The sequence below is a fragment of the Phoxinus phoxinus genome (genome assembly GCF_949152265.1).
Source record: "Phoxinus phoxinus genome assembly, chromosome: 19".
NCBI classification, from domain to species: Eukaryota; Metazoa; Chordata; class Actinopteri; order Cypriniformes; family Leuciscidae; genus Phoxinus; species Phoxinus phoxinus.
The window spans coordinates 29,525,725-29,549,808 of NC_136894.1; the positions used below are offsets into that span (position 1 = coordinate 29,525,725).

General features: G+C 40.9%; 1 protein-coding gene across 3 annotated transcripts in view; it reads right to left on the bottom strand.

Moving 5' to 3' along the window:
• Nucleotides 1–466: 466 nt before the first annotated feature.
• LOC306987110 (histone deacetylase 9-B) overlaps nucleotides 467–24,084 on the bottom strand; it is a 34,172-nt gene continuing 10,554 nt past the window's right edge. For all 3 annotated transcript variants that reach the window (XM_079591139.1, XM_079591138.1, XM_079591137.1), the window contains exons 3-11: nucleotides 22,882–23,038; nucleotides 21,825–21,945; nucleotides 21,578–21,699; nucleotides 12,613–12,744; nucleotides 12,372–12,478; nucleotides 8,045–8,167; nucleotides 5,220–5,364; nucleotides 4,201–4,418; nucleotides 467–1,705 (exon numbers count right to left, since the gene is read on the bottom strand). In XM_079591139.1, the coding sequence (XP_079447265.1) occupies nucleotides 1,397–1,705; nucleotides 4,201–4,418; nucleotides 5,220–5,364; nucleotides 8,045–8,167; nucleotides 12,372–12,478; nucleotides 12,613–12,744; nucleotides 21,578–21,699; nucleotides 21,825–21,945; nucleotides 22,882–23,038 (1,434 nt within the window). In that variant the 3' untranslated portion in view covers nucleotides 467–1,396. The remainder of the gene's footprint in view (nucleotides 1,706–4,200; nucleotides 4,419–5,219; nucleotides 5,365–8,044; nucleotides 8,168–12,371; nucleotides 12,479–12,612; nucleotides 12,745–21,577; nucleotides 21,700–21,824; nucleotides 21,946–22,881; nucleotides 23,039–24,084) is intronic.

Below are 24,084 nucleotides of genomic sequence, written 5' to 3' on the forward strand. Positions count from 1 at the left end.
ATAAATTAAGTTTTATTTGCACATTTTCAAATTTTTTGAGTTTCCTCTGTATGAGAGCGCCATACATGTTCTTGAGAATTGCACTTAGGAACATTCCTATGAATTTATCTGAAGAAACTTTGTAACTTTCGTAAGATTTTGGTGAATCCGGCCTCCAGACAACAGCAGGAAGCATCTCGTCTCAATCAGGCGCGAAACCTTTTCATCGCAGCAATACGTGTTCCTTTACTTTCGCCAATTGAAAGTCTCACTAAATTGTGGTGTGTGTATGGACTGGCATACGGTTTCACAACACAGTGATTTCAAGACGTCATTTATCTGCGCGTCACCCTTCAGACAGACACTGAAAAGAGAAGCTGGCCGCATCATTTCCTCTAGCCAGACGACCCTTCACACGAGGCCGGCTGTAAAAACAGCTGCTGTGCTACTGTTGCTTTAATGTGGGGGGGCAAATGAAGCTCTGTGCTCATTGCTTTTCTTTATTTAGCTTCACACACAACAACAACAACCACAACCACCGAGAAGGAAGATCACAGCAGAGACAGAGGTCAGAGGTCACATACAGTGTCACACTAACAGGGCGAACTCCGACTGAGTGAGTGTTTCCATGAGGATGATCCCAGACGCACAGAACACAAGCACATCTTCACTCTCATACCTTTCTGTTCAGTATCGCACTTCACTTTCTTTCTGACCACTTGCTATCTCTCTTTTTCTTTGGTTGATCCTCAATTCTAAATGTCCAGGTCACATTTCACCCACAATCAAAAGTAAGTGGAGCCTCATTTTAGGTCAGATTTAAGATGTTATTATAATAATATTATTTACTGTAAAGCTAAACAAATGTCATTAATGTAATGCAAAATTGATGGTACATTATAGTATTTTTTGCATTGTGCAGTATTTGTTCGAAATATCTGCCTTTCATTTATGCTGAAATTATTTTTTTTACTGTATTACAGTAATTATCTCCCAACTTCTTAGTAAAATGTATTAGTAAAATGTAATAAAAAACCAATTTGCCAAAAAAAAAGCAAAAAAATAATAATAATAATAATAGTTTCAATTAAGTTCAAAAATAATAATTTTAAAAACAGTTGTCACAAAGCAAAAAATATATAATAGTTTTAAATAAGTTTAAAAAATGTCATTTTAAAAATAAGTCACGATGAAAAATCTTAAGGCTTTATTTTCTTTAAGCAAAAATAAATAATTTTTTTTAACATATATTTTTTAAATATGACCTGGACATATTAACAATTTTCATGAGATTCAACCCTTTCTTTCTTTCTTTCTTTCTTTCTTTCTTTCTTTCTTTCTTTCTTTCTTTCTTTCTTTCTTTCTTTCTTTCTTTCTTTCTTTCTTTCTTTCTTTCTTTCTTTCTTTCTTTTCTTTTTCAAACGTCAGTTTCCGTCATGTTTTCGAGACAGCGTTCGGCGTCGCCTGAAATCTCCTTCTGTTCTTCACCTGTGTCTCTTCCCGTTCCCTTCTCTCTCCCGTCCTCCATCTCTCCATCCTCGGGCTCAGTTTTCAGCCGGATCGCTCTGGGCTCGGCGTGTGTGTGTCTGAGGCTGCGGCTGCGGATGACTCCAGCAGGGGGCGATGTGACCTCTGGCTCTCTGTGCTCTTCCTCCTCTTCTTCTTCCTCTTCCTCCTCCAGATGAGTGCTGGAGTTCCTCAGCTGCTCGATGGACTGAGACAGAACCTACACAACAACACATGAGAGAGTTTTATAATGCATCATCATAGCGGATTCAATTACATCATTCGCAAAGCATCATGGGATGTGTAGTTCATTCCATTAGATACACATTCAACACTTTAGATACACAGTTTTAAATCGATTTTCTAACTGTTTAAAACCTAATGGGGTAATTGATTTGATTCTTATGGAGAAAATAATTTGGAAAAGTACTTTTGGAAATTGAAACAGTGTCACAATTAATATTCCAGCATTGAGTTCAGTTATGCGTCTTCATAATTGATCAGAAGTGACACATTAAGATGCTCTTTCATTCTTTTTGATATCTTCTTGTAAATGTGGTCAGAGCCGTCATAAAATCTGTCTTCTGCCGCTCGCCGAACACGCCGCCCGGTCTGGCTTCAGTCCCGCTGTAAAAGGGTAAAATAATACCACCCCGAAAAAATAGCAGCTGTAAAAGTTTTGTGTAAAATGAAAAGTGGCTAAATTATACACGCGGATGCATGTGTGTTAAAGTGCCGCCAGCGTCTGCCTGCAAAATCCTCTCCTAGGCCTTCAGGAAATGAAAGAAAGACTAAAATAAAGAACTGGGTGTATTGCTGGGGTAAAAATAAAGCTTTTTTTTTTTTTTTACTACCCAGCTTTGCAAAATATACCGTTTTCATTACTGAATTACTGACCATTTTCCAAAATAAAATAAAATACAAAAATAAATAAATACATAAATAATTATGATTAAAAATCTTGTATGTTTGACTGTCTAAATGTTAAATGAGTTAAAAGCAGCTGCAGTAAAACATCCTGCTGGGACTTACTCACTTCCTCTCCTTGTATTAACTCACTTCCTGTCTCAACGAGGCATCAGTCAGATCCATTTACACAGTCATTTAAGAGAAAAGGACCCTTAAAACTCTTAATAGGAACACTGATACACTGCAGGGTCTCTCTCACACACACACACACACACACACACACACACACACACACTCACACACACATGCACGCTCACACACGCACGTGCGCACGCTCACACACACCCGCACACAATCACACATGCACGTACACACACACACGCACGCTCACATACACACACACACACACACACACACACACTCACACGCGTACACACACACACACACACACACGCACGCTCACATGCACACACACACTCACACAGACACACACAGACAGACACACTCACACATGCACGCGCACACACACACACACACGCACACTCACACCCACACACACGAACACACACACACGAACACACGCTCACACACGCTCACACACACAGACAGACACACACACACACACGCATGCACACACACACACACACGCACACTCACACACGCACACACACATGCACAGACACACTCACACAGGCACGCGCACACACACACGCACACACACACACATGCACACACACACACGCACAGACACACTCACACAGGCACGTGCACGCACACACGCACGCACGCACACACACACACACACGCACACACACACACACGCACACACACACACACACACACACACACGCACACACACACACACACACGCACACGCACGCACACACACACACACAGGCACACACACACACACACACACACACACACACACTCCAGATAACACTCTGGAATCTTGTGAAAACGCTGCAGTCCTTCACCAGCTCTGAAAGACACATTTATGAAACATAACTCCATCTATCATCATGTCATCGCTCTCCTTCACTACATCCACTGTGGGGATTAAAAGAACAACCGAAGCTTCACAACCCAAGCTGTATTTTGCCACCGTTAAGAAAACCTCAACTCATTTAAAGACATTTCAAACGAAATACTAAAGTCTTTTTTTGGCATATTTAAGATCCAGTAAATCTATTACAAAGTGATAAATCATGACAGTGCTTTTGTTTTGACGACGTACTGTCCATTAAATGACCCTCAATCAGCAGAGTTTAAAGACTCTTAATATTCAGTAATATTATTGATGCGACTGCACTGACACGATCAGACTGAACTGAATCCAGATGATGATGATGACAATATCGTCTTCTGTAGCGCCGCTTTATAGTTTCATAACTGACCAATTTTGCAACATCAACATGTTGTTATTGAGCTTTACAGCTAAAATGAACTTGTTTCATAATTAATGATCCCTACACTGTTATTGAACTAAACTAAACCAACACTGAACTGACTCAAGCTGAATAATAACACTATTGTCATATAATGAGCATAAGAAAATTCATAAGAGTGAATTTTGACTCCAATTTGATTTGATTTTCCTGTTTATTAGTGTTCAAGCTGCTTTGAAACAATCTGTACTGTATAAAGCGCTGTAGAAATAAAGACTATACTTAAAGCACTTCCCATTTATTTGAGTCCATGTGAAAATATGTACAAAAATGAAAAGTTTCTCATGCATGTGGAAGGTTTTCTAACGTTAGCTTTTCCTGTGGGGTTTGAGGCATTATGTGTGTGTTGTGAAGTTACCTGGCTGATGTGAACCTGTTGGTGAAACTGTTTCTGCTTCTCCAGGAAGTTGTGGTGTTGTTGCTGCAGCACGAGTTGGGCCAGAGTGCTCTGCGGTAGCGGTGCCGACTGCGTGCGGTTCAGGGGTCGGTGGCGCGGTAACCTGACGCGAGCGCTCGCCGGCGCACGCTCCTTCATCGCCAGAGGAGACGAGGACAGCACGGGGACGCTGCCTGTGACTGGACGGACAGAAATCAAACATGAGCCACACATCAGTTCACACGGATGGAGATTATCCATTCCACTGCGCTACTCTTCCATTGTTTTTCAATGTAAACGCGCTAGACGGACGCCTTTAACCATTGCGCTCGCATTTTTAGTAGCGTCTCTCAAGTTAAAATGAGTTCAACTTAAAAAAAAAACGCAAGAACTATTAAAGTCCCGCTGTAATCAATCATTATATCCCTTAAAAAACGTATATTTAAAAGTTTTTTCCTTGAAAAATGCCTTAAAATAGCTTGAATGTAACTCGACACCCTCGCCTCATTTAGTATAGGCGGTTCTATTAATATGCAAATGAGCCCCGCCTCCACTCACTCACTCAGAGATCCACTGGTTGACAATCACACGTTGATCTGATTGGTTACAAGGTAGTTTGTGACGTCAGAAACACCAGCGATTTCAAACCGTGTTTTTGAGACTGTCTTTGGTTCACTGCAGTTTTAAGGAGAAAATACTCAGCAATGCTGTCGACTTATGAATTTACATATGGTTTGTCTTAAAGCGTATTAAAAACACCACATAGACACATAAACAACATTAAAAGCTGGATTTTCACCACAGGGGGGGCTTTAAGGGCCAATCACATAAAGTATTAATAAAAAAGTTTTGATTTGTATATTTTTTTTTTGTTTTCATTTAGATTTTAGGTTGTGATTTTGCCATTTTATTATCATTTAGTTTTTTAAGTCTCTATAGTATGGGCGTCTGCAGTTCTGCCGGCTCCACTGATGTGTGCAGTTGCTGTAGGATCTGCTCACCGGGCGAGATCATCCTCTGCTGTCTCTGCTCCTTCAGAAGCAGGTGTTGCAGGAGCGCTTGCTGTCCGTTGCTCACTTTCGACTCCAGCGAGACGGGACACGCGGCCAGACCTTCTGTGCCCCGATCCTTCAGCGCCGTACCCGTCTAACAGAGGAGAGATCAGGCAAACGCTGTTCATACTCCAGGTCAAATCAGCTCACATTTGTCTAAACACAGTGCTGCGTTTCTCAAAAGCATTGTAAGTACCGTATTTTCCGTAGTATAAGTCGCATCAGTCAAAATATGCGTCATGAAGAGGAAAAAAAACATTTAAGTCGCACTGGACTATAAGTCGCATTTATTTCGAAATTTTTTTCACAAAACTAAGAGCAAGAACAGACATTTAATCTGGAAAGGCGAGTTATTCAGCTCCACAACAGCACACAGAACAACAGGCTGAAGGTGTCCGGTGTGTTAGCGTAACACATTAACAGTTATTCAGCTGCACAATAGCATAAAGAACATATACCTTTGAGGCTGAATATGCTAAATTAACATTAGCCAGCGAGTCCAACAAGTTACCGGTCAGCAAGTTCACCAAGCTCCCGATCTCATTCCTCAACACTGAATCCATTGAGTTCTTCCTCAGTGTCGCTTCTGAACAACTCCGCTAACTAGAGCGCCCTCTCGCGGCTGTAGACGGTAATGTTTTCTCTTGGTTCATCTCAGTCAGTCAGAATTAATTTTGATATATAAGTCGCACCTGACTATAAGTCGCAGGACCAGCCAAACTATGAAAAAAACGTGCGACTTATAGTCCGGAAAATACGGTAGTTCGTAGAACCGTTCCAGATCCAATGGACTCTACGATCAACTTAGCTCACGATGCGTTTGAGAAACGCAGACTGTTTCAAAGCAGCTTCACAGTAGTAGAATCGATGAAGCAAACTTTTAGTTTAGTAAAGATGCAACGGATCAAAGCACACAAAAAAAGGCAAGAGTGTTATTGAAGATTTTTAAAAGGCAAGAGTGTTATTGAAGATTTGTATTTTGTCTAGGTATAATTACTAGTCGTACCCTGTCGCCTTTTTCCACCTTTGTTGACATTGGCTTGGCTTGCTTAGTTGGGGACATTAAATGTAATATTCAACAATAATATTGATCTGCCTATTATACAAGAACTGAACTGAGCTGGACGATGACATCACGGTTTACTCCAGAGCGGGTATATATATATACATATATGAACTAAATTGAGCTTACTTAAGCTGGACTGTGACGCTATTTTCTTCTGGAAACAAACTTTTTTGCATTATTTTTCTGTTATCTCTGTAAAGCTGCTTTGAAACAATCTGTATTGTAAAAAGCGCTATATAAATAAATGTGGCTTGACTTGGCTTGTTATTATTAATGGTCAATGTTTTCAATTATGAAACAAACTGGCTTCGGCTATAAGCAGCTCTACAGAGGTGTCATAATTCATAGTTCATCCGATAGTGTCAGTGCAGTCAAATAATAATGATATCACTGAATATTAAGTCTTTTAAAGGCGACGTGCTCTAAATCATAAAACATTCCCCTAGTTTTGCATTTAAAGACAAAGTTTCAGTCAAGCATGAGAGACTTACATAATGCCTCATGCATATGAAATATTAATAACTGTGCTCTTTTTAAAACACATCCCGTCAGCATTCACGTCGGCGGCGTCCACAAGGTGCGCGTAATTACCGAGCTGCGTTTAGAGCTCCCTCGTGAGTCACTCCACTATTTTAAAATGTGAAAGTGTTGAAAGTATTCTCGTCTGGATGGTAAAAGTGATCCGTGTTTTGATTTGTTGGCATGTTACGCGCTTTCCGAACACAATTTCTTGAGCTTTTTAACAGCCCGTGATGAACGAGATGCTAAACTCTGAAAGTCTGAAACCCTAAACCGAGCGCTGTATTTACCCAAGGGCTAAAGATCCCAGGGGTCAGAGGTCACGAGCCCTCAGGGCTGTACATTAATCCAGCCGGGACTGAACACTAGCACTCAGTGAAAGCAGAAAATGAGATCTGCACCTAAACCTTCAGCAAACATCTCTCAAAACACAAGCGCTCCATGAAGACGATTGGTCTCCTAACGCGCCGCCACATTCCTCATAGTGTTTTGTGCTTTCTCCGCAAATAGATGCGACTCTGTGTCTCACTGTCTCCTAAAAATACCTTGCTCTTTCTGCAGGATCTATTCATGTCTGTTGCGCAGCAGAACGAGAGCTGGCGATGCTGCTTTTGTGTTCGTTCCCAGAGGAAAGCCGTGTTTCTCAGAGGTTGCTCTTTCCAAGCTCGTCTCGTTTAAGTATCAACAGTGTCTCACATGTTTCTCTACATTGAATGAGCCGATAGTTGGCATACAAAGCTACAGTGTAAAATGAATGAGCAAAATTATTTGATGAAAAGTGTTTGAGATCTCTTGACTTTTGATTGCATACTTTTGTATCTTGGTCAATATATCCTTCCTTTAGTATTTTTTTTTTACATTTTCTAAAATATTGAATATTCCAACACGAATATCTAAAAATTCTTAAATCAAGATACATTTACTGAAGAATGAAAATGACAAGATATTAAGTCTATAAAAAATATAAAAATGAAGTGAGTTTATGCTAAAAACAAGAAAAAAATATGTCAATGAGGTCAGAAAAAGAAAGAAAAATTTCCCTTTGAATTACGTTTATTTTTTTTAAAAATCAGCCAGGCCCCGCCCCTTTATTCTGCGTATAATTATTTAAATGAGAGTATTGTGACGTGTTCATTCGCTGTAGTCTGACCTCATCGTTCACGCGTGTCTACGATGCACAGGAACTTACGCAGAGGTGTGCGTGAGCAGGGTGCAGAGCCAGCGTGAGGTTGGGCAGAGAGGGGGACGTGTAGAGATTCAACAGGGACAGCGATCCATCCGTCTGTAGGACGGCGCTCTGGGACAGACACCGCTGGAGGAGACAGACAGACAGACACGTTACGTCACACAGACAATCAACAGTACAGTAGTGTGTGCTTCATTTACAAAATCTGAATATGGTCCCACTGTCACATAACCACCAGTCTGCAGTGTCAACGATGTCACCTCTCGTAAGAGTTCAGAGGGATGTGTGTGTGTGTGTGTGTGTGTGTGCCTACAGGAGGAGAGTGTGTGCCTACAGGAGGAGAGTGTGTGTGCCAACAGGAGGAGAGTGTGTGCCTACAGGAGGAGAGTGTGTGTGCCTACAGGAGGAGTGTGTGTGCCTACAGGAGGAGAGTGTGTGTGCCTACAGGAGAGTGTGTGTGTCTACAGGAGAGTGTGTGTGCCTACAGGAGGAGAGTGTGTGTGCCTACAGGAGGAGAGTGTGTGCCTACAGGAGAAGAGTGTGTGCCTACAGGAGGAGAGTGTGTGTGCCTACAGGAGGAGTGTGTGTGCCTACAGGAGGAGAGTGTGTGTGCCTACAGGAGGAGAGTGTGTGCCTACAGGAGAAGAGTGTGTGTGCCTACAGGAGGAGAGTGTGTGTGCCTACAGGAGGAGAGTGTGTGCCTACAGGAGGAGAGTGTGTGTGCCTACAGGAGGAGTGTGTGTGCCTACAGGAGAAGAGTGTGTGTGCCTACAGGAGGAGAGTGTGTGCCTACAGGAGGAGAGTGTGTGTGCCTACAGGAGGAGAGTGTGTGTGCCTACAGGAGGAGAGTGTGTGTGCCTACAGGAGGAGAGTGTGTGCCTACAGGAGAAGAGTGTGTGTGCCTACAGGAGGAGAGTGTGTGCCTACAGGATGAGAGTGTGTGTGCCTACAGGAGGAGTGTGTGTGTGCCTACAGGAGGAGAGTGTGTGCCTACAGGAGAAGAGTGTGTGTGCCTACAGGAGGAGAGTGTGTGTGCCTACAGGAGGAGAGTGTGTGTGCCTACAGGAGGAGAGTGTGTGCCTACAGGAGAAGAGTGTGTGTGCCAACAGGAGAAGAGTGTGTGTGCCTACAGGAGAAGAGTGTGTGTGCCTACAGGAGGAGAGTGTGTGCCTACAGGAGGAGAGTGTGTGCCTACAGGAGAAGAGTGTGTGTGCCTACAGGAGGAGAGTGTGTGCCTACAGGAGGAGAGTGTGTGTGCCTACAGGAGGAGTGTGTGTGTGCCTACAGGAGGAGAGTGTGTGTGCCTACAGGAGGAGAGTGTGTGTGCCTACAGGAGGAGTGTGTGTGTGCCTACAGGAGGAGAGTGTGTGCCTACAGGAGAAGAGTGTGTGTGCCTACAGGAGGAGAGTGTGTGTGCCTACAGGAGGAGAGTGTGTGCCTACAGGAGAAGAGTGTGTGTGCCAACAGGAGAAGAGTGTGTGTGTCTACAGGAGAAGAGTGTGTGTGCCTACAGGAGAAGAGTGTGTGCCAACAGGAGAAGAGTGTGTGTGTGCCTACAGGAGGAGTGTGTGTGCCTACAGGAGGAGAGTGTGTGCCTACAGGAGGAGAGTGTGTGTGCCTACAGGAGAAGAGTGTGTGTGCCTACAGGAGGAGAGTGTGTGCCTACAGGAGGAGAGTGTGTGCCTACAGGAGGAGTGTGTGTGTGCCTACAGGAGAAGAGTGTGTGCCTACAGGAGGAGAGTGTGTGTGCCTACAGGAGAAGAGTGTGTGTGCCTACAGGAGGAGAGTGTGTGCCTACAGGAGAAGAGTGTGTGCCTACAGGAGGAGAGTGTGTGCCTACAGGAGGAGAGTGTGTGCCTACAGGAGAAGAGTGTGTGCCTACAGGAGGAGAGTGTGTGCCTACAGGAGGAGAGTGTGTGCCTACAGGAGGAGAGTGTGTGTGCCTACAGGAGGAGAGTGTGTGCCTACAGGAGGAGAGTGTGTGCCTACAGGAGGAGTGTGTGTGTGCCTACAGGAGGAGAGTGTGTGCCTACAGGAGAAGAGTGTGTGTGCCTACAGGAGGAGAGTGTGTGCCTACAGGAGAAGAGTGTGTGCCTACAGGAGGAGAGTGTGTGCCTACAGGAGGAGAGTGTGTGCCTACAGGAGGAGAGTGTGTGTGCCTACAGGAGGAGAGTGTGTGCCTACAGGAGGAGAGTGTGTGCCTACAGGAGGAGTGTGTGTGTGCCTACAGGAGGAGAGTGTGTGCCTACAGGAGGAGTGTGTGTGTGCCTACAGGAGGAGTGTGTGTGTGCCTACAGGAGGAGTGTGTGTGTGCCTACAGGAGAAGAGTGTGTGCCTACAGGAGGAGAGTGTGTGTGCCTACAGGAGGAGAGTGTGTGCCTACAGGAGAAGAGTGTGTGCCTACAGGAGGAGAGTGTGTGCCTACAGGAGGAGAGTGTGTGCCTACAGGAGGAGAGTGTGTGTGCCTACAGGAGGAGAGTGTGTGCCTACAGGAGGAGAGTGTGTGCCTACAGGAGGAGTGTGTGTGTGCCTACAGGAGGAGAGTGTGTGTGCCTACAGGAGGAGAGTGTGTGCCTACAGGAGGAGAGTGTGTGCCTACAGGAGGAGTGTGTGTGTGCCTACAGGAGAAGAGTGTGTGCCTACAAGAGAAGAGTGTGTGTGCCTACAGGAGGAGAGTGTGTGCCTACAGGAGAGTGTGTGTGCCTACAGGAGGAGAGTGTGTGCCTACAGGAGGAGAGTGTGTGCCTACAGGAGGAGAGTGTGTGTGCCTACAGGAGGAGAGTGTGTGCCTACAGGAGGAGAGTGTGTGCCTACAGGAGGAGTGTGTGTGTGCCTACAGGAGGAGAGTGTGTGTGCCTACAGGAGGAGAGTGTGTGCCTACAGGAGGAGAGTGTGTGCCTACAGGAGGAGAGTGTGTGCCTACAGGAGAAGAGTGTGTGTGCCTACAGGAGGAGAGTGTGTGTGCCTACAGGAGGAGTGTGTGTGTGCCTACAGGAGGAGAGTGTGTGTGCCTACAGGAGGAGTGTGTGTCTACAGGAGGAGAGTGTGTGCCTACAGGAGGAGAGTGTGTGTGTCTACAGGAGGAGTGTGTGTCTACAGGAGGAGAGTGTGTGCCTACAGGAGGAGAGTGTGTGTGCCTACAGGAGGAGAGTGTGTGTGTCTACAGGAGAAGAGTGTGTGTGCCTACAGGAGAAGAGTGTGTGCCTACAGGAGGAGTGTGTGTGTGCCTACAGGAGGAGAGTGTGTGCCTACAGGAGGAGAGTGCGCTGGCCCGTTGCCCATGAGGAAATGCTTGGGAAGAACTTCACAGGAGAAATAAACCTCACCATCCCGGAGCCCCTCACCCCCTTCCCCAAACGCCAGCGCAGCCAGAAACCACAGCGGAAAAGAGCTGTCACAGTTAGTTCAGCACAGCACTGCCACACACACACACACACACACACACACACACACACACATACACACGCATGCACGCGCACATACACACAGTTGCACATACGCACAGTTGCACACGCGCGCACACTCTCACGCACACACACACACACTCATGCACATACACGCACTCACGCACGCACACACACACACACACACCTTCGAACTTCTTAGAACTCTACAGCATCAAATGTGGTTTTAAATGCAGTGTTTGTTTGTCAGGCTGACGGTACGAGCGTCCCGGGACGGGGTCTGTGTACGCTCAGCTCCAAACAACCAATCATTCGGGGGCGCGACTCGTTCACCTCATAGTCTGATAAGAGTAATGAGGCACGGGACTATAATGGAGGATTTTATTTAGTTTCAGTTTTTGTTGTGTATGGTTCAGTTCCCAAAAATGCAATCATGAGCTCAAAACTGCACGCAAGCGCATGAAAAACCGTTCCACAGTTCCACAGCTGTGTGCTGAAGGGGATAACCTGTTAGTTTAAACAGAGGACTGGTACGTAAATGTAAGAATGACATTGCATTAAATTTAACAAAGCAAATGGCAATTATTTTGAGAGACAAGAAAAACATCACAAATCCACATTACAAGCAAAACATTTCACAAAAACACTGCACTGCAAAAACGGCTCAGAAATGTCAGTGAGTTCTGAGAAAAGCGTCAATATATCAATATATCAATATATCAATATCTGGTTGCAGATTTGCCACTTGCTTTGATACTTTGTTTTCCAATGCAATGATATTCAGACATTTTTATTAATAATTGCATCCCACAAGTATTGTTAGTCATTTCCCATGTGAAGAGGTTAGTCATAATAAAGCCAAGCAAAATGTTTGTACTCAAATGTTAATTTGATATAATCTAAAAAAAAAGAAAAAGTTTTGGTACCTCAATTTGGCTGGTGCTGGACCGGTATGATGCTCCGTTCTCATTGCTGCACAAGCCAATGGGTGAGCTCGGTCCAGAACCTGCAGGGCTCTCATTGGCTGAAGAATCTAGACAAGTGGAAAACAGGAAGTCTTGACTGTGAGCTCCGCCCACAACATCAAAGCCTCTCTTCACATAGTTTGCTACTGATCTGTGTTGCAGAAAGAAGGTGGTTTAGCTCAAGCACCTGTTGTCCGCTCACCTGTTAGCTCTAAAGTTCGTTTCTTCATCGGCGTGACGAGAACGCTGCCGTCTCTGCGGCGTATAGGTCCACTTCTTCTCTCAGAAACCTTCTGCTTGAGTCTGGACCGGACCTTCAGATTGGGCTCAGATGCTGAGAGGAAAGAGAAAACAGATTACGTTAGTTATTCCTGCCAGGCACATTAATTATCCGATATTTGGCTATTTTGAGGTTATCTGCTATTAACAAGAGTTTTAGTTCTAAAAGCTGCTGTTCTCAGAGGATAATAATTTTTTTTTAAATAAATACATGTCAAATTTAAAGTGCCCCATTATGCTTTTTCAAATATTACTTTTCATGCAGTGTGTATTTGAGCTATTTGTGCATGTAAAAGGCGTAACAAGCTGTCGACCAATCACAACAGACTAGGCCTTCTGACCAATCAGAGCAGACTATCTGAAAGGCGGGGCTTAGAGAGACTGAATCCTTGATCGAACCGTTTCAGACACTGTGAGAAAAGAGCTGATGCTGCAAAGTATATTATAAGTGTTTTTTTTATCTTGAATGCATGTAAACCTGTTCCAAAACAAAATTAGGAATCTTTAAAATAGCTTTAAATTCAATGTCACTTCATTTTCACATATATACATTTACAAGTGGTCTGACGAGGCAGCTCACAGAACCAGCTGAGGGAATGTGTGGCCGCGGTCCAGCCACACTGAGGAATTCTGGGATGTCTCCCAGCTGTAATGAGGTAAGAACTGGAAGATCAATTCCATCGTTCATCTGGAGGACATTAAATCTGTCCAACAGCTCTCCGCTGGCTGTAGGAGTCCAGTACCTGCCAGCCTGCCGACCACAAACCTCTACGGTAGCCATGTTTAAACTAACACAGAGATATCGGCACAGACAGAGGGAGATTTGGCTTGGAAAAAAAGGGGAAATCCTGGTGACCTATGGAGTACCAAAACTCCCTGGATTTTACTCAGGCTAGCCCTATAGACGCCACCTACCACCGCCTGACCGCTGAGTGGGCATCAAAGATACACACATCAGGAGACCGGCATGATTACAACACACTGTGGGCTGAGGACAGAGATGAAAGGAGAGGAGGAATTTGAAACACACACACACACACACACACTATTGCAAAGACTTATCGGTGAGAATAATAAATAATAATAATAAAATAAAAGCAACAATTTATAACAAAATAATGCAACTGAAATTAATATAATTGTATTTATAATAAAAAAATTAAATACATAACAAAATAATAAAATACAATTAGTATTTACATTCAAATAAAAAATAACAAAATTATCAAATTTAAACTAAATATATTTATAATAAACATACATTTAAATATTAAAAATAAAATAAAACAAAATTATAATACAAAATTATAACAAATTAATAAAAATTCAATATAATTGTATTTATAATAAATTAAAAACATGAAAATAATGCTACAATTTAAATTAAATATAATTATATATTTATAACAAAAAATAAAATAAATATTTACTAAAAAATTTAATATAAATTAAATATAATTGTATTTATAATTAAAATAAAATGCAAAATTAATATAAAATTGATTAAATATAACTGTATTTGTAATAAAATTGTATAACAAAATAATTAATTTGAATTAAATTAAAAATAATTGTATTTATAATTCAAATAAAATGACTAAATCCTACCCCTAAAAGATAAACTGTTGACAAAAACAAAAGTTCCTTTGAATATGATAAATTATGAATAATTAATTGTGGGTTTTGTCAGACTTGCCTATACTTTTGGGGATAAATAGTGAACATACGCACAAACAACTTAAACGTGAGGCCTTTTGGATGTGTTCTTTACAATCATGCATGTAGTTTAACGATACAACTGATTTCCAGTTTTGAGTTTCCGAAGTTTTGACCACCACTGTAAGCCTACAGTCCTACGGCTGTCGTTCGGGAAAAACCCAACAGGTCATATTTGGCTGTTATCCCAAAAAATGTTACAAGCAATTTAAGAGCCCCACATTGATTAATAAAATGGAAGAAGTCTGACAAAAAAAAAAAAAAAAGAAAGTCTGATCATAATGAAACGGATGCTTTGAGTTTCAGGAGTACTGGGCCGAGATCAGAGATTACGGCAATGGCCAAATACTGTAATTTACCCTCTCTGACACATGATGAATAAGAGCTATTAGAAAAATACCGCAAAAATATTTGCCCAGCAATTAGCGGGAAGGATTTACACATTTTTAATTCGTTGGGAAAATACGCAGAGCGGTCGGCATGTTTACGTTGGGCCGCGTCATTAAAGGGGATTTTCAGTGTAGCCCGACTCAAGCTTCCTTAAACAAACACCTGTGGGACGGACGGGGTTACATGGCATGAGCGGGTGACGGCTGGAGGGGTCCGTCCACCAAACTCATGTGCACCTGTGAGGCTCGTTTAGCTGCTGCTGACCAGTTCCATATGGCGGGAGGACTGAGAACATACACACCACCTACATTACCAGTGCTAACAAACCAGCACACCCCGTTAACCGCTACACTTCACAACAGAGCACTCAATCCATGTGAACTACAGCTCCCACCAAAAACCCTAGTCTGCTCCGACTGTGAAATCGTAAGGATCTAAATTAAAACAGTGTATTTAATTTAAAGCCACTGGTGGCTGATACCAAGTTTATAGTAGTAATGTTTAAAAAAAAAAAAAAAATGTATATGTTTGAATAAAATGTAAGTGGTTCTTGCCCATGCAAAACTTACCGGCATGATGCTATGATGGTTGCCAGGGTGTTGCTATGTGGTTATGGTGTTCTAGATGGTTGCCAGGGTGTTGCAAAGTGGCTTGCTAAAGTGTTCTCCAGTAGTTTAATTCCTGGATTGTCAGAATGTTCTGCGTGGTTGCTATGCGGTTGCTAGTTATTTTGAGTGGCTTACAGTTGCTATAAGGTTACTATATTGTTCTAGATGGTAACCAGGGTGTTGCTAAGTGGCTTGATAAAGTGTTCTTCAGTAGTTTAATTTCTGGATTGTCAGAATGTTCTGTGTGGTTGCTTTGCAGTTGCTAGGTATTCTGAGTGGCTTACAGTTGCTATGAGGTTACTATGGTGTTCTAGATGGTTGCCAGGGTGTTGCTATGTTGTTTGCTAAAGTGTTCTTCAGCAGTTTTAAGCACATTCCTAGATGGTAGCAAGAATGTTCTGTGTGGTTTCTATGAAGTTGCTAGGTTTTCTGAGTGGTTTACAGCATGTTGTTATGATGTTACTATGGTTTTCTAGATGGTTTCCAGGCTGTTACTATGTGGTTACTAAGGTGTTCTTAAATAGTTTTAGCACATTACTTGTGTGGTTGCTATAATGTTCTGTGTGGTTCCTATGCATTTGCTAAGGTGTTCTGAGTGGTTTTTAGCATGTTGCTATGAGGTTACTATGACACTTTAGATGATTTCCAGGGTGTTGCTATGTGGTTGCTAAAGTGTTTTTCAGTTTTTGCCACATTCTTTGGTGGTTGTTAGAACACATTAGTTGCTAAGTATGAGGTTACTATTGTGTTCTAGATGGTTGCCATGTTGTTGCTAAGTGGCTTGCTAAAGTGTTCTTCAGTAGTTTCATTCCTAATCGTTGTTAGAATGTTATGTGTGGTTGCTATGCGGTTGCTAAGTATTCTGAGTGACTTACAGTTGCTATGAGGTTACTATGGTGTTGTATATGGTTGCCAGGGTGTTGCTATGCGATTTGCTAAAGTGTTGTTCAGTAGTTTTTAGCACATTCCTGGGTGGTTGCTATGCAGTTGCTAAGGTGGGGTTTGTAGCATATTGCTATGAGGTTACTATGATGGTAAGATGATTTCCAGGGTGTTGCTATGTGGTTGCATGGATATTCTAGGTTGTTGCTAGGTGGATGTTTACCATCAGCTCTGTCTCTAGGCTCAATTCCCTCTTTTCTATACGGCAAAAAATAGTTTGACTTCCCAAAATATATGTAGAATATAGTGTATAAGATATATATTTATTGAAATTTAAATTTCTATAACCATCAAATGTCTAAATGTATTAGATTATGTATTTTAAGGTTAATTTTTTTTTTCTTTCTGTAAATGCACTATATCTACTTGTTTAAAATACATTTTGGACAATATTATATATTTACATTGAAAAAATATATCAACACATGAGGAAATAACAGTTAATTAATCCAAAAAATATATATATATATGTGTATATAATATAGGCCTATGTTTTTGACCATTTTTGAAATATATTTAAAATGTATATCTGAACATATCTTTTGCTGAAAATGGTGCACATGATCACAAAAGTAGTAAACGCTAAACATGAATACTTGGCATTAAGAGTTTGTCCAAATCATAGTTGTAAGTCCTAGTTGCACTAGCAGTGTCTCTCCCGCTGTTCTCTTTCCTTACACAAACAGATCTGTCGCCTGCACATCATGACCACTCAGCACCCCCCCCCCCACCCACACCTGTCAATCATTCAGCCGTGAAGGTCCTGACCAGGGCAAAGAACAAACGCTACCTTCATGATCACCCGGCCTGGCCGAATCTGAGCGGGAATCTACCGGGAGCGAGGCCTCAGAACGTCGAGGAGAGTCTACATACAGGATGTTTGATATTTCAATTCATACATAAAAACAGTTTTTTCATGTTTAGCAGACATCTTGAATGTTGGATGTGCGAAGCTTCTCGTTGTGGGGGTGATTACAGTCATAAAAATCGCTCTGTTCAGGCACAGGGAGGTGTTTTGTGTTTTAATTGGCCGCTCCTGCTCTATCTCTGCTCGTTCTGATCTACGGCCTGAAACCGGAGCCACAGGAAGTGGCCCTGCAGACTGTCTTGTCAGCGTAGACAAATTATTCCATTGACAAAAAAGCAGGCTGTTTTTCTTTCCGTTTTTTTCAGCTTTTTGCGTCGTTGTTTTTGTATCCCCCCTCCTCCCTAATGTACCGGACGGGCCTCTTTTTAAAAGCTGTTACCTGAGTTATTGAGAGGGGATGAAAAGACGGCCCACGGTTTCGTGATCTTCGATGCGGCGCAAACCCCTGCGCTCAGGAAAAATCTCCCCGGAGGTTTGCGGTATTCCGGCCCGTTGAGCCTCAGGACCCCCTTTCCCAGTTTTTAGGCCATGCTGGAAATTCCGTGAAAACAGTGCCTGGATGAAAACCAGGTCTATATTTACATTTCCTTTGAAAAGGGTTTCAGTCTTATCATCGAGTCAGGCGTATCACCTTCCTCTGCAAACTCATCTCGAAATCAGCCTCGCTACGAGACGCCGAAATATGCAGAAAATATCCGAGGTTCAAGATCATGTTGACTCAAATGCGAGTTCCCGGAAAAGTGAGCATGTTGTACCTTTTTTTCTTTCTTTTTTGGTGGTGTTTGCAAAGACAAGCATCACTTTTACTGTATACCTGTTTAAAATTACTGTTTAAAAGACTTTTGATTTCTTTTGGAATTAATCAAAACTGACAGTAGAGACATTTATAATGTAAAATGCTGTTCATGTGAACTTTCTATTCATCAAAGAATCCTGAAAAATGCATCATGGTTTCCACACAAATATGAAGCAGCGCAACTGTTTTCAACATCGGTAATAATCAGAAATGTTTCTTCAGCAGCAAATCAGCATTTTTGAATGATTTCTGAAGGATCATGTGACACTGAAGACTGGAGTAATGATGCTGAAAATATCACAGGAATAAATTACATCTACAGGTGACACTCGAAAAATTTGAAATATCGTGCAAAAAGTTCATTTATTTCAGTAATTCAACTTAAAAGGTGAAACTAATATATTATATAGACTCATTACATGCAAAGTGAGATATTTCAAGCCTTTATTTGTTATAATTGTGATGATTATGGTGTACAGCTTATGAAAACCTTTTCACAATATTCTAATTTTGAATTTTGGGTTTTCATAAGCTGTAAGCCATAATCATCACAATTATAACAAATAAAGGCTTGAAATATCTCACATTGCATGTAATGAGTCTATATAATATATTAGTTTCACCTTTTAAGTTTTGCACGATATTCAATTTTTTCTAGTTTCACCTGTATATAATAAATAAATGTAATAAATTGCCATTTTGAATTGTAATAATATTTCACAATATTGCAGTTTTTACTGGATTTTTGATCAAATAAATGCAGCTTTGGTCAGCATAAGCATAAAAAATTATATTAATGATATAAATGATATAAACATAATATTTATGCTAACCCCAAACTTTTAAAACATTAACCACTCAGACTTTTTAACCTATCCGACAATAAAACATGCAAAACAATCCCAAAGACTAAAGCACAGGGTGAGAGGTCAAAAGCGCACAAAACGACCATCCTGAACACTCATCTGAGGCGATCGCAACCGCGCGACCCGCAGCCACCTACGCCCTCAGGACGAGTTAACCTCTGCGCTCTGATTAGGGGCCGAGAGCCGTCCCGGGGGTGCGTTTCCCGTACAACCACGTAACTCGCTGCTTCACTGCCACAGTACGGTGGCCTGGTTCTACCACATTTCATGTGTACAGAGAGTCTGGCCTCTCTCCATTGACAAGCGTTAACTTCCTTGTAAGCGGGTCTTCTGTTGAAGTTTAAACTATTGGAGTCACTCTGGATCTGCCGTAACCAATCGCTAACGTTTGGTCGTGACGTATGACGGCTCAAATAGCGCTCGACCTCGATGTCATCGTTCTCAGACACTCCCTCTGTTCGCTGATTGGACCAGTAAAAAATTGACCAGAGAAAACCCAAGAATACACCACAATCCCAGACGTAGAAGGAAAATGAAAATTGAGCGGAAGTACGTAGGGGGTCGGAGCCAGGCTAGCAGTACGATGCATCGCTGGAGAAATCAACTAGCGAGTCACGACTGTTTCCCGAAACCATACTGTCGCAAAGAGGTCGTTCAACCACGTTGGTTTATGACGTCACGCACGTGGTGGAGTCATAACCTCTTTTAATGAAACTGTTTAACGCTGGATGTTTTGATATAAATTACAGACATGGCATCTGAGGACTTTTTCTCAGTTATTTTGCTTTATTTCCAGATTCAATCATAGGCTTACGTAGCACGTTCGCACATGCGCACTCTTCAAAAACAGTGCTTTAAATCTCTTGACAAACTAAAAGACGTAAATGACATTTGTATGTATTATAAATAAAAGATATAGATTGTACTGAATGTCAGCTTTCTTATTCTGCTCAAGATAAGGATTTATTGAGTCCACATGTCATGTAAACTAGAAACTGCTTCTAACCACAGGTGGAGATCTGTCCAAACACACAACTTTGCGAAGCTGTTCGCGAATGTTCGTTGGACCGATGGTTTCGGGAAACTACGCTGATAACGACGGAGCTTGCGAACATAGCTGGCTAACGATGCTTTCGGGGAAACGGTCCCGTCTCCGCTGGGTAATTGTTAGCAAGCCTCCGCGCCGGCCGCCCCGGGGCACACAGTGGGCACAAGCGTGGTCATTCTCACCGCGCTGACCCTAAAGCTAAACAGGGTCACTCATTTAGCTCTGCCCACAGGCCGCCGGGCTCAGTGACATGCTCAGTTGACCCTTGACCCCAGTGATTAAATATCGGCCAGATTCATCTGCAAACATTTAGGCAGTGTCACCTCCGCCGAGCCCCCGTGACACTCGTGCACTGCTGTCAGATTCTGCACGAGCTCGGAGCAAGAACACACACCAGTTCATATCGCGATGCTCACATTACAAAACCCAATCAGCACCCGACCTAGACAGCAGCAAAGTGTGCCGCATTTAGCCCAAGCTAACTAAAAACCCATCCATGTGGACAAACAAACTCATGATGCACAAATGTTTGAACAAACGTTTGTTCATAACTTTGAGAGAACCTTGTAAGAACATTGAAGTTTGAAACTGCAGAATTTTTTTTTCTTACATAGCATTATTTTCCATTACAAATATCGAAAAGCAAATCTTAAAATCACAATGCATTTACTTGAGAAGGAAAACATCAAAATATCAAAATTAACTGAGTTTATTTATTTTAAGTATTACATGTTTATGCTTAAAATAAGAAAATATATATCTGTCAATGGGGAAAGAAAAATGATCTTGTTTTCTCTTTGAATTAAGCATATTTTTCTAACCCCACTGGCAGATAATATTTATTCTTTAATTAAGCATAAACTCACTTAATTTTGATATATTTTTCAGAAAATAAGACTTGCGTCTCAAGTATCTTGATTTAAGAATGTTTAGATATTTGTACTGGAAAACAAGACAAATAAATGTGTTTAGGTCATACTGGTGAAACTGGAAAAATTTGAATATGGTGCAAAAGTTCATTTATTTCAGTAATTCAACTTAAAAATGTGAAACTAATATATTATATAGACTCATTACATGCAAAGTGAGATATTTCAAGCCTTTATTTGTTATAATTTTGATGATTATGGCTTACAGCTTATGAAAACCTTTTCACAATATTCTAATTTTGAATTTGGGGTTTTCATAAGCTGTAAGCCATAATCATCAAAATTATAACAAATAAAGGCTTGAAATATCTCACTTTGCATGTAATGAGTCTATATAATATATTAGTTTCACCTTTTAAGTTAAATTACTGAAATAAATGAACTTTTGCACCATATTCTCATATTTCGAGTGTCACCTGTATATATATTGCATTGTTAGTTAAGCATTAGTGGATGCTAATGGCAAATATTCTCCATGCTGCCTATGTAGGTTGTAAACAGCAAGGTAGCTCACTATAATCAAACTGAGCCATTAGCAATAATATGCTAAACACATCAACTTACAGTATGAAATCAGATTTAAGAAGCTTTAGTTGGGACAAAACCACACACACTTCCCATCAGAGACCTGAACCTGAAGGCCTCCAAACGTGTCTCAGATTAAACTGATTTGGTAAGGATCATAGGACAGGATTCTTCAGCGTGACCTCTGAACTCTGACCTACCAGTCTTCCTGAGAGGGAAGTCCTCTCTGTAGTCCAGGCCAGAGGTCAGAGGGTATTTGAAGGTGGGCGGAGTCTCTCCTAGAGGAGGGGAGCTCTGCTCTGCGGGACCCGGGTGGGCGGAGCTGTGGTGACATCATGAGAGCGCGTTACACTTTTCATACTTTTGATTCCACTCACATTCTGTTCAATTTTGTCAAACACTCACATGGAAAAGAAGTCTAAACTGTAGAATAAGGAGGTAATGTACCTGTACCACAGCTTCGAGCGGCTGAGAGGGTAACCGGCGCCGGACACAGACGGGTCTTTAGCCGATTTACTCATCAGAAAGTCGTGCAGTTTCTGACGAACTTCAGTACTTGCCATCGCACCTGCGCAAAACATGATAGAAACGTATTAAAAGTCAGCCTATATATGACTCTTATTATGTAATGACTTAATGTGTAATGGATATATATATAATTAATATGTACCTTATAATATAGGCTACCTAATATTTACTTTTAAATAATTAAATAAATATATATTTAATCTTCTTTTATACATGTATTTAATATATATTCAAATAAATGTATGTATTTACAATTGAATTGTTCATATTTATGTGTTTTTTTTGTTTTTTTTTAAACGAAATATTTATTCTTGCAATCAAGCCCTTTCAAATATCTAATTTGCTGTATGCTAAACATTATCTCAAGCAAACAGTCATTTTCTATAATTTTACGTTTTAATATTTAAATATATCTTAATTATATTTATAATTAAAATATAATATTTAAATAATTATAATATTATTCATATATAATACATAAGATTAAATATGATATAGTTATATTATTATACAATTATTATACAAATATTATTATTAAAATTAATAAATACAAGTTTTATTTAATATATTTTACAATTAAGTCTAATAGTTTTCCTTGCAATTCAGTAATTTAAAAGATCTCATTTTTTTGCGTGCTATCTCTATTCTAAGTATGCTTGACAAATACAATTAGATATTGTTAAAAGTTTTGTTCAGGTGTCTTAATATAAGCCATAATATTTTTTATATAATGAATATTTATAATTTGACTTTCTCACTCTGCTCAAGTTACATGTGCAACTCAGAAAGGAGAGACATGTGCAGAAATAGCGCCACCTAGTGGTGAATCAAACCATTTCCAGGATTAAGTCATAGCTGGATAGTTTCTGGACATATTAAAAGTAGTCATTATTCATTTTCAAGTGTATAGCCTATAAAGAAAAACACCATAGGGCCAATTTGGGGAATTCTGAAGTGCAACTTTTTGTTTGCTCACTCTCTTTCGATCGCTCCTTCCGTCTGTGGTGCTGGTGTTTCTGTGTCTCTCTCCTGTGGAGCTCCTTCTCGTCCTCTCTCTCCTCCTCACACACCAGCCGCCGCTCCTCGGCGAACACCTCCTGCTGCTGCCGGAGAGTCAGCAGAGCCTGCTGGAGCTGGCGGAGGAAGACACCGATGAAACCTCACTCCTCACCACACACACGCAGAGTTAAACAACACGGCTGATGTTCACATTCAGAGATCAAACTGACCTCAGATTGATGTATTGGCGATACACTGCAAAAAAAGGTTTTTCTTTTTTTATAATTATGATTTATTTTGTTTGAAATCTTTGTTTCCAGTCCAAAAATCTAAAAAATATATTTAAAAAAAATGTAAATTGAGTTTTTGCATAAAACAAGCAAAAATACCCCCCAAAATACTTGTTTCCATTTGAATTAAGATATCATTTCTTATGTCATTTTACTTAGTAAAATATTCTTAATATAAGAATGTTTAGATATTTGGACTGCATGGAAACAAGTCAAAAATACTAAGTAAGAAAAGCATTTTTTAGCAGTGTATAGAGTGTCCCCAAGACATTTTGGCATTTAGTGCAAGCTCAATGTATTAATGTACATGGCTGATGTTAATATTTAGAGATCAAACTGACTTCAGATTGATGTATTGGCGATACATGGCAAAAAATACTTTTTTATGATAATTATAATTATGATTTGGGTTTTTTTCAGTCCAAATATCTACAAATTCTTAAATCAAGAAGCATTTACTAGAGAAGTAAAATTACATAAGAAATGATATCTTGTTTTCTGGAGGGGGGGGTCTAAATTAAGTGAGTTTTTGCATAAAACAAGCTAAATTATCTGCCAATAGGGTAAGAAAAATACCCCAAAAATACTTGTTTCCATTTGAATTAAGATATCATTTCTTATGTCATTTTACTTAGTAAATGCTTCTTGATATAAGAATGTTTTGATATTTGGACTGCATGGAAACAAGTCAAAAATACTAAGTAAGAAAAGCATTATTTTGCATACAGTGTCCCCAAGAAGTATTTGGACGCTCAATGTATTAATGTAGTATTAAATCACAAATATGAATATGAACCCAACTTTTTTTTTTTGCATTGTGACAATCATCTTCCATTTCTGTCTCCTTCACATCACAACCAGAGCATTACTTGCACTGACTGCTCTAGCAT